A 10,549-nucleotide genomic window follows, 5' to 3' on the forward strand; every position below is an offset into this window, starting at 1 on the left:
TGCATACTTACATTTTGGTTAAAATTTAGAAAATTAAATGTGCTGTGCTTAATATGGTATTGTAAAACAGAATTGCAAACAAGGGAAAACTGTTTATTGGTAGCATTCTGCCTTTTCTTGATTCAATCTTCTTATTTTTATACCCAGTTAAATTCTTACTAAATATCTTCTCAAGCTTCATTGAGATAAACAAGCAGTGACTTAGGTAAGCTGAATAATAACAGGTATTATTCTGTATCTACAGTTTGGGCACATGTCTGATACACATCTTAATGTTCTGTGATAGTGGAAATGTAACTGTTCTGTAATCTGTTTTCAACAAAAGAGAAGGTTTACTATTACTTGTTCTCCTCTTCAGTCCTTGCAGTATTTGTAGCAGGTTGTGCCTTTATATTTTATGCAGGCTTGGTGAAAGCATTGCAGCAAATAATGCCTACAGACAGCAGGGAACAGAGCATGCAGCCAGAAGAATCCAAATGCAGTCACCTGTGACCAATGTTACTTTGGTGAGGGGTTCTTCATCCTGTCCTTCAAATGATGAATCCATAGCTTCACATATTCAGGAATTAATACAAAAACTTCATTCTGGACTAGAGGTTAGTAGAATTTTTATACCCATGTTAAACATTTGCAACTGTACTGGGAGGGATGGTAATTAAAATCCCAAGTGTCTATACTGCATGTATCAGCTGAGTTCAGTTTAGATGCCAGTCTACTTAGAATGTGCTCCTTTTAATGAGCTTCTGAACAGAACTCAGTGATGTTATTTTGAGCTATTTGAGAAGGTAGGGCTCCTTGTTGAGGTCCCTTTCTCCAGTGGGGTTGCCCACACTCTACTTAGCTGTCAGATGTGGACACCAGAGTCAAATATAGTCCAACTGTCTAGACTTGCTGGGCCATGTACAAGGAGCCTCCTTCCCCTGCTTCCTGAGAAATATCCTCTAATAGAGATGATATACTGCTTTAGAAAATTGTGGTGCATCTCCTGTATGCCTAACCACGTATGCCTCCATTTTTCTTTGGCTGAAACTGACGTTAGCATTCACAGTTCAATTTTTGTGGCCCTGTTGGAAAGGAACTGCTGTTATTTCAGAAGAAAGTTCTTGCTTCCCCCTGCAGCAATATGCATTGTGAATGAGATACTCAAACAGGCACCACATACTGTGCTGCTTTGTGGGCTGTCCTGCCAGATACTGAATAGATCTCCTCTTTCTCTTTTCTGTTCAAAGCAAGTTAGCTGCTTTGTAGCTGCTTTAGACTGAGTGATAGATTGTTGATTCTATTTTCTTTTGGTTTAAAAGAACAGTATGCAAATCGGGAAAGTGAATAGAAAGTTGCTTGATAACGGCTTGATACCTCTATTCGTGGCATTGCCTCCAGCCTTAGCATTGCAACTCTCATCTCTTTGTTGCAACTGATAAAAACTAAACTCAGTGAGGTACCAGTTCCAGTCAGCTGCCAGAATAATACTGTCAAGGCTTACTTTTCACTCTGCCACTGGATGCCCCATTGGTCATCCTTTTCAGGACTGCACGTGACAGTTGGTGTATTGCTGCCTATATATTAATGTAAGTCAAAACAGCCACAGATGCTTAAACAGCACTAGTGCAGCAGCTTCCAGTAATGTGACAGATTGTAAAGCTGCATTGATTATTTTAGGGGAGAGAGTTGTTGATGAATTCTTGACTGAATCTTTTCTTAGACCTTGCAATTAGTAGAACTTTCCTTTTAAATATGAATATACACTTGCACTTCAAATATCCGGTACTTTATTTCTGTGTGTGTGATCATAGGCTGTGTGAAGCTCAACTGTATGTAAAAACATAATTGAGAAAACTTTTTATAGTATTACTGTAGAGAGAGAATGCAGGGAGCTTACAGAAGGTTTTCTTACCGTAGTCATCTCTGTGTGCTTTTAGATATTTTAAGTTTTCAAGTAGGAAAATAAACTACTTGTTTCATACTTTGTGGACAGAAAAATGAGCTGAGAACTGGAGCTATATGGGGGCTCCTCTTAATATACAAAAATGAATGGTGCAAGGGGTGGTAGCTTTTCAGTAGGTGTTCCATGTGTGAACAGCTCAGATAGTTACTTGGCCATGCACCACTATACATGAACAACTGCTCAGAACTTGGTTTGACAGTAGCACTGCCTAAGAGAAAATGGCCTGAAATCACCAAGCAGCATTCTCACTTGACTCGGGCAGATATTTTAATAAATACTCAGGACTTGTGCCATATATGGTGAATTTCCTCTAGTAAGTCAATGGGTTAACAAAGTAAGTTCTGGATAGTATCCTCTCAGAACAACGTTCCCTGGCCTTTTTTCTGTTAATCTGTACGTGGAGAAGGCCATGGAGTGTGAACAAGGAGTTTTATCTAGATGCATTTTTAGCCATATGTATTTTGTGCTCTTAATATTAGGTCAGATTATTTTAGGCATCCTGTGAGGGGACTGCTGATTTTTTCCAGCAAAGATTGGACCCAGGGGAATGATTTTAGAGTGATGATTTTAGGTTTTTATAGTGCTGGGCTGATAGTCTTCTGCAGATGACTCCAGTTGAGCCTAACTACTCAGTTACCCACAAACTTTCCACAAGAATCAGGTGGATGCATTTGAGCACAGTCTCATATATGAAAATAAGAATTCAAAAAGCTAGTGGGCAGGTGGAGCTTACGAAAACATTGAGCTCTTCAGGCACGTGTTACCTGTCTAAGTAAACACAAATTTACAGTAGAAATAATTGGAAGACATTTCCACAGATGAAGGAGCCGCTGACTGATGTGAGGATATCTGACATAATGGATGTCTACGAGCAGAAGCTGTCGGCATTAGCAGTGAGTACAGCCTAACATGTATGGGTACATTGCAGTTTGCACATTCAGAAAATGTTAATGAAAACCCTTCTTCCTACATACAGTCTAAAGAAACGAGGCTGCAAGACCTTTTGGAAGCCAAGACACTAGCTCTGGCTCAGGCTGACAGGCTGATGGCTCAGTACCGATGTCAGAGAGCACAGGCTGAGTCTGAGGTAAGTAGCAGGATCTTCCTTCTGGGGCTCTGAGGTGGGACTCAGTAATAATTCTCTGAGTAGCTTTAACTGTGATTGCATGTGTGGATAGTCTATGCTGTTTGTCTCTAAGCTATGCTTGCAAGTTAGGACAGTCTTAATTTTCATCATAAACATCCTGTTTTTCTCTGGATTGTTCTTTGGCACAGTTTTCTTTCATGTAATTTCCCTTATAGGAAGTCAAGGAAACTAATCTACTGTGCTGATTATCATTAGTTAACTTTTAGTGTTAATTTAGTGGCAGTAATTTGAAAATTGGTAAAACCACATATTAGAATTCCCTATAGAATTTGCTGGTATATGAAGAAGTATTTCCTGTTTGTGCCTTTTAATCACTGGTCAAAGATGAACTTTCCAATAAAGCTTGCTTCCATGGGCTATGTTTTTAAGGTGTGCATTGAAAACTCAGAATAACTTCTATTCTTTAACTGTTGTAGTACAGATTGGGCTGCAGGCTAATAAATCCATAGCTAAAATGCATCATCTTTTACTTTGTTCCTCCCCTCTTCCCTCACATTGTCAGTAAAGGGAGCTAAAGGAATTTAATGAACAAATCAATTTGTAGTTAATATTAGGTGAAAGAAATTGTTTTGTTAATGTAGCTGATGGCATTTTAGTGTTAGACCTATGGCCTCAAACATGCCTGTAACAAAGTGACTTGTGAAATAGAATTTCTTGTAATTGTGTGTGTGGTTTCTTGGTTTTGTTTTTTTTAATTTGTGGGGGTTTCTTTCCCCTCAAAGGCAAGAGCTCTTGCTGCTATGTTGAAGGATGCAGAACGAAAAAATGAAGAACTTAATGATTTGCTGAAAGCTCAGCAGGTAGAATCTGAAAGAGCACAGACTGATATTGAACAGCTCTTTGAGCACAACAGGAAATTGCAGACAGTTGCTGAAGAACATGAAATACTGAAAAAATCCTCTGTTGATCTTCTTCAGAGGTAAGATGTGCAAGTTCTTTAAACAAGTCCTTTGTATTCAAAGTGTGATGATGTCCTTTATTGGGCTGAGCACATTAGAAAGACAATGTTACATACTGCACCATGTTTTTAAGAGCAAAACGTTTGTTGTTTTTTCTTTCTTCTATATGTTTGTCAGTGAGGTTAACGTAGAATCATAGAACCATAGAACCATCAAGGTTGGAAGAGACCTCTAAGATCATCACGTCCCTGTCTCAGCTTGTGGCCAACTTAAGTAATTCAAGAAGTTAAATGTTAAATTGAACAGTTAATTTAATTAATATAAATTTAACATACAGCTCTCAACAGAACAAGAACTGAAGTTGTAGATGTAGAAGTTCCAGTTCAGGAAAGAGCATGAACGATGTATAAAAGGTACCATTGTTCTCAAAGAAACAGTTAACAGTGCTTAGTTTCTGTTAGTATTATGCCACACTCTTGGTGTCTCTTTTGATCTTACAAGCTGTCTTGATGACATGCTACCAATATTCTGGAGAAGCAGCCACTAACAGTATGTCTGCATAAGGTAGGAGCTTGCATCCTTGATCACTTTTGTAGCAAATTTGACAGAAATTAGGTTAAAAATTTGACTGGAAATAGGTAAAAGTGAGGTAGGGAGGAAGGAGGTGCTTTGTGTGTCCTGAATTATTGATAAGCCTTATTTCTTTAGGATCCTAAGCTAAAAAAGAACACATGAGACACACAAAGTACATAAAGATGGAAACTCTTTGTGAAAATAGAATGTGCTTTGGAAGAATAAAGGCTTAAAAGAGCTTTGGCTTTTCAACTCATATGAGCTGGTCTCGTCACTAGGTGTCAGCAAGGCAAAGAAGCTGATAAAATTGAGAGCAAGTTTCTTCTTAATAATGGCAACAGGCATTGTATTAGACAATTCTGAAGGCATATTGCTGCCCATAAGGGAGTCATTGAGGGAGGAAAAAATGTATAAAACTTCTGTCCATTATGAGATTTCTTGAACAGGTGTCTAGTATGGTCACTGTGGAAGTGCCTCCATTTTTGTTTAAATTGTATGCAGCCATAGCCTTTGTGAACATGTGTTTGAAAAATTCATGTGAAATGAATCAGCCTCCTTCTAGCATCTAACATCTTTAAACTCTCCGAAGTAGGAATAAAAGTTTTCTGATCCTTTATACAATACATATACAATGTACAAATCCAATGTGTTTATAAAGCAAAAACTTGCTTTCTTAAATAATCTGCATACTTTAAATATACTGTGCCTTAAAAGCAATCAGATAACTGACATGAGGGGAGAAAATTTGCCTTTTGGAAGGAAAGTAGGAAGATGTTTGCTTAGGGCATGAGATTTGCTTTATAAACCTGTGTTAAATGCACACTCTGTTGTCTTCAGTATGTTTAGTTTTTAGTCTCACAAGACAAATGGAGGTCATAGACTGACTCGAGAGGTCCCTTCAAAGATGACTGACATACACAAACTTTTATAGATTAGCTCTTTGCAAATTTCTAAAGGTATTTGTATGTTTTTCCTAAGAGCTTCCTACTGGAGGAAGGTTGTGTCCTGATTGTTAATAATTAAAGATGTATAAGGGATCCACTGATTTGGGTGTTTTTTCTTTCTTCCTCCAAGTCAAGCATTGGAACAGGCTGCTCAGGGAAGTAGTTGAGTAGTTATGCCTGGAGGTATCTAAAATAAGTGTAGATGTGGCACTTAGGGACATGGTTTAGTGGTGGACTTGGCAGTGCTGAGTTAATGGTTTGGCTCACTGATCTTGGAGGGTTTTTTTCCAATGTAAATGATTCTATGTTTCTAAGTATGATCTTTTAAAAAACCAAAGCTGAAAACCTAATGCACAGTTAACTACCACAAAAAAAAAAAATCTACAGAATGCACCCCTTCCCAAAACACCTTCCTTGCAGCTTGGGTGGGATGATTGCACAGATTATGGAAAGTACTTTTATTTGACAAACTATTAAAGTAAAAGCTCTTCAAAAGCACTTATACTCTTCAACCATAACCCTCTAATTCATGTGTAGGTATGAAACAACTGAAAGACAACATAAAGATCTACAGATGACGTGTAATTCACTAAATAAACAATTGGAAGGAATGAAGAAACTAAATGAATCACTCAAACAGCAGAATGACAAGTAAGTTCAGTTCAGTCTTTTTTAAAGCAAATTAAACAGTAAAACTAAATAGCACTTCATTCTCAGTTTTTCAGCTGTGCTTTAAGTAATGTCTGAGAAGCAGAGTTAGAGGAAGCCCAAGATGCTTCAGGGTTGTTTTCTGTGTGTGTTTGATGAGAATCTGTAGTAGTGACTTTGGCAGTTTATTTTGTTTGCTCCTTTATTGGTTGAAGGTGGGGAAGGAATACCCACAGACTTCAATAACAGTAGGAAGAGAAAGAAGATGATCCAGTTCTTGGATGTATTTGGGAGAGTGGGGAGGTGTATTTTTGGCTGTTGTTGAAATCTTAAATGCTGTTGTCACCCAAAGATGTTCATGTGTTCCCATTCAGCCTGCAAGTTTTCTCTACTGTTATCAAATCAGAAAAAACCACACAACAACCAACTGTAGTAAACTCACACGTTTTAAAATTATATTAGAAATACTGATGGTTAGTATTATGTCTGCGGTATAAAACATCAGCCATAAAACTAGCCTTACATATGTCTTTTTGAGAACTAATGATCATTTTTTCCCTTTTTGATGACTGAAAATCACAGTCTGATATACCTTTCACCGGTGTAACCAAGGGATTATGGGGTTCCTCTTTGACAAATTTTATTTAATACTTAACTTTGCAGAAGGTATCTTCTTTAAAAAATATGCTCATAGGCAAGCCTTGTATTCAGTTTAGAAATAAAATGCTATTCTTGGTTTTACTTGCAAAGTTCACTTCCTCCTTCCAGGCTCTTGCCTTGTCAGTAATCAGAACAGTCCAAATCACTGCCTTGAGTTCTGATTTAAATGGAAAAATGTTTATACTGATACATTCGTTTGCTGCTGAATAAATTTGGCCACTTACATTCAGTGGTGCAATATGCATCTCAGGGTAATTGGGGAGGTATCCTGATGTAAGCTGACCCTTGTTAAAGGCAGGTTGGAGGAGCAGTCATTATATAGATATTCTTGAACTGCCACAAATAAAATGGAGACTATGGAAATATACTTCCCTCCCTCTTACTACAGAGGTTGCAGCTTAGAAACTGTTAGAGAGGAAGTAGATAAACAAGTAAGCAAGAGTGACATCAGGTGCCATCCAGGCAAGGCAAGTGGCAAATAGAATATGCCTTAGAAATTAGGCTAGCTGGTAATGGAAAAAGTATCTTAGCTTCACAGAGTATGAAGTGCTTAGGTTACTGCTATACTGCTGTTAGCTGACAGTACCTATATGTTAAATGGGTGTGGAAACTAAATATTACCCTAACTAGTGAAGACTGAGGCAGTCCTAGATGTGGGCTCTAGTGCTGTCTTATGGAATGGTCCATTTTGCTGAGTGTTGTGTGACAACCTGGAAGATGTTCAGAATTTTAATGCATAATGTGATTTTTAATGCATAAATGTCCTTGCATGGGTAATACCTGAAAGAGGTTTTACTATGGTATTGTCTGTTCTGTAGAGTTAAACCCTAACATCCTTAGTCACTAATGGCAGTGAGTTTTGACTTGTGTCGAATGACAATTTCAGTTCTGTCACAGTATTTTGAAAGCTTTGTGGCTGTAATCGAAAGCAACACTTTCTGGTGTTTAAGCTCCAGGTATGAACTTTCTTCGGTAGTTTCTACCACCATGATCAGAGAAGGGCAATGACTGCTTCATGGAGGGAAGAAAGGAAAAAAGATCTGTCTGTGTTCATACCCTGCACATTCATAGGTTTCATGATTTGAAGCTCTTGACAGCAACTGGAAATGATACAGTCATTCTAGTTTCTTAGGACAGAGAAATGGTGGCATATCTCACTTTGTTCATTAACATTTATTTCTTTGCAATTTTAGGACTGCTGCACAGTTGGTAGAAACTGAAAACCACAGAAAAGCATTACAGCAGCAGCTACAGGAGAGAGATGACAAAATAGGAAGTAAGTCACTTACCTAAAGGTCACTGAAGATAGAGAGCTAACTGCATTAACTAGATGTTGCTATTATGGGCTTTGGATAAGCAGCTAATTGTTACTAAGCAAATTCTAAATCTAAAAGTTGGCTGCAAATACATAATTTAATAGTTAAATGAAATACAGATTTTAATTTTTTAGAAAGGATACATAAACTTGATTTCCCAGACTTCGCTGAATTTCTGCACAGCATCATATGTCCCTTCAGGATCTTCTTACAGCATGTCCATTAGAACCATATTCTGTAGGAACTGCAAATTAGACAAGCTTAATTTAATTCTTCAGCAAATGACTGGAAGCAACCACTAAAATTTAGCAGCAGGTGGCACTGCTCAGTAATTCAATTAGGAGCCATGTTGAGTTTAAATAAAAAAAGAATTGCCAAAAAAAACCAAAAAAGTCCCAACAAAAAAACACAAACCACAAAAACTTTTTCCAGGCCAAAATTGCCAAAAAAAATTGCCAAAAAAACCCAAAAAAGTCCCAACAAAAAACCACAAACCACAAAAACTTTTTCCAGGCCAATTCAGTATGTTTTCTAAGTTTGGCAACAAGTCTTTTAATGTATTAATTTTCTTAAGCCTTGCAACAGAAAATAAAAGTTCTGGAAGAAAACCTGAAAACTCAGCAGAAAGAAAAAACAGACATGGAACAATCTATTGATATCCTTAGAAAAGAATTAAGTAAAACTGAACAAGCAAGGAAAGAACTGAGTATCAAGGTAAGGAATTATTTGTACCTGCGTTCTGGAGACTGGAATTTTAGATATCTATTTGAGTGATAGAGATGGTAAATCAGTGTTCTGGTAGTAAAGTAGCTAAAGCAACTAGAGAAGTCTATAGTGGACAAGAACAAATTCTCTCAACTTTAATTGTTATACCTTTTGAGTTTTAAGTCAGGATCGAGTCCTAATGAGGCTATGTGAGGCATGATGTGTGAATATGTCATATTTGGAAGGGAAAAAAACAAACCTGTAGTATATTGCTAAATAAGTGAGTGTAACACATTCCTCTTCAGTAGTTTTGACTACTGTAAAATGTGGATTTGCTTTCTTTCCCCCCTTTCTCACATCCTGAATTAATGGATGCACCCCAAAATGCACCCAGTGGTTTTTGTGGGGTTTTTGATATTTGAAATTTTAATTATAAAATTTTCTTGTCTTAAGAAAAAGAATGGGTGTTGCTTTTTTAACAAAACAGAGACCAGTTTGGCTATACCAATTTAACAGGGTAACGTTGAAAAAAACCCCAACAACTAAATCCCCCAAACTTCAGTGCAGCCTATATGTCCTTGCCTGCAGATTAGGCTTCCTGTAAACTCACTAGGCAGAGATTCATTTTACATGCAAAATGATCAGCAAAGGCAGAGTGCAGTCTGGCAAACACATTTGCTCTGTTTTCATTCCCTGGAAGCAAAACTTAATCTCTCTGGGCAATATTATCCAGTATATAGCAAATATTTCCCTTGTTCTTGGTAAATATTTAGCAGTGTGGGGCTTGAAATGAAATGTGGATAGCTTGACTGTGAACACTTCTGCTGCTTAAACAGGATGAAGTTCACAGGGGGGTTGATGGTTTCCTGTGGTATCTAACATTTTGTAGTGTGGCTGTAGCTGTATTCATTCGTGTGCACCAAATGTACAGCTGAGAGATAGTTCTGAAATTAAACTTGTCATTTTAAAACTGCATTTTAATTACTTCCTTAACTTCACCACCAGGCTACGTAACTTCCACTGTGTTGTGGAAGTTTTTCAGTTGATAGTGGAGGAAACGATAACATTTTGTTTGTTGCTGCAGGCATCTTCTCTGGAAGTTCAAAAATCCCAGTTGGAAGGACGCTTGGAAGAAAAGGAAGCTCTTGTAAAACTACAGAAGGAAGAATTGAACAAACACTCCAATATGATTGCAATGATTCACAGTCTAAGTGGGGGCAAGTTAAGTGCAGAAGCAGTGAACCTCAGTTTGTAGGGCTCTGTATTTAATATTCTAGTATTTTATACATATGTATGAATTTATGTAAAGATTTTTAAATCTGACTTGTAAAATGTCTAAAATTAAAGTAGCCTAACTATCAATTGAGAAGAAAATGTAGTAACTGTGGAAACTTTGGTCTGAAAAAAAGATGAGCTGCTGTATAGCAAATAGGTCTTCTGATGGTCTTGGTAGAACTGGTGTCTTCTGTTTCGGGAGCTAAATGCAACTTTTGTTGGTGACTAAACATATACAGGGAAACATAAAGCACACAGGAGTCACTGACAACTTTTTCTGTCTGTATATTCTTCTGTCTGTCTGGCAAGCAATGTGCTTCATAGGTTAAGCACTTCTATTTAATCTTGTGAATTTTGACTCTTCTGAATGCCATTATTATTTGAGCAGTGTTGCTTTCTGATGTCTAAGGTACAAACATAAAAATAAAATTAATCCT

At 37.3% G+C, this 10,549-nt stretch overlaps 1 protein-coding gene across 1 annotated transcript in view; it reads left to right on the plus strand.

Annotated features, from left to right (window-relative positions):
- The window catches only part of KIAA1524 (KIAA1524 ortholog), a gene marked incomplete at its 5' end in the record, with an annotated part of 23,713 nt that extends 13,539 nt beyond the window's left edge, over positions 1-10,174 (plus strand). The window contains 8 exons of the mRNA XM_009073991.1: positions 404-596; positions 2,764-2,838; positions 2,922-3,032; positions 3,815-4,011; positions 6,046-6,159; positions 8,010-8,092; positions 8,707-8,846; positions 9,922-10,174. Of these exons, the coding sequence (XP_009072239.1) occupies positions 404-596; positions 2,764-2,838; positions 2,922-3,032; positions 3,815-4,011; positions 6,046-6,159; positions 8,010-8,092; positions 8,707-8,846; positions 9,922-10,092 (1,084 nt within the window). The remainder of the gene's footprint in view (positions 1-403; positions 597-2,763; positions 2,839-2,921; positions 3,033-3,814; positions 4,012-6,045; positions 6,160-8,009; positions 8,093-8,706; positions 8,847-9,921) is intronic.
- Between the last annotated feature and the right edge of the window lie 375 nt (positions 10,175-10,549).

Source organism: Acanthisitta chloris, unplaced genomic scaffold (genome assembly GCF_000695815.1).
Source record: "Acanthisitta chloris isolate BGI_N310 unplaced genomic scaffold, ASM69581v1 scaffold16854, whole genome shotgun sequence".
NCBI lineage: Eukaryota > Metazoa > Chordata > Aves > Passeriformes > Acanthisittidae > Acanthisitta > Acanthisitta chloris.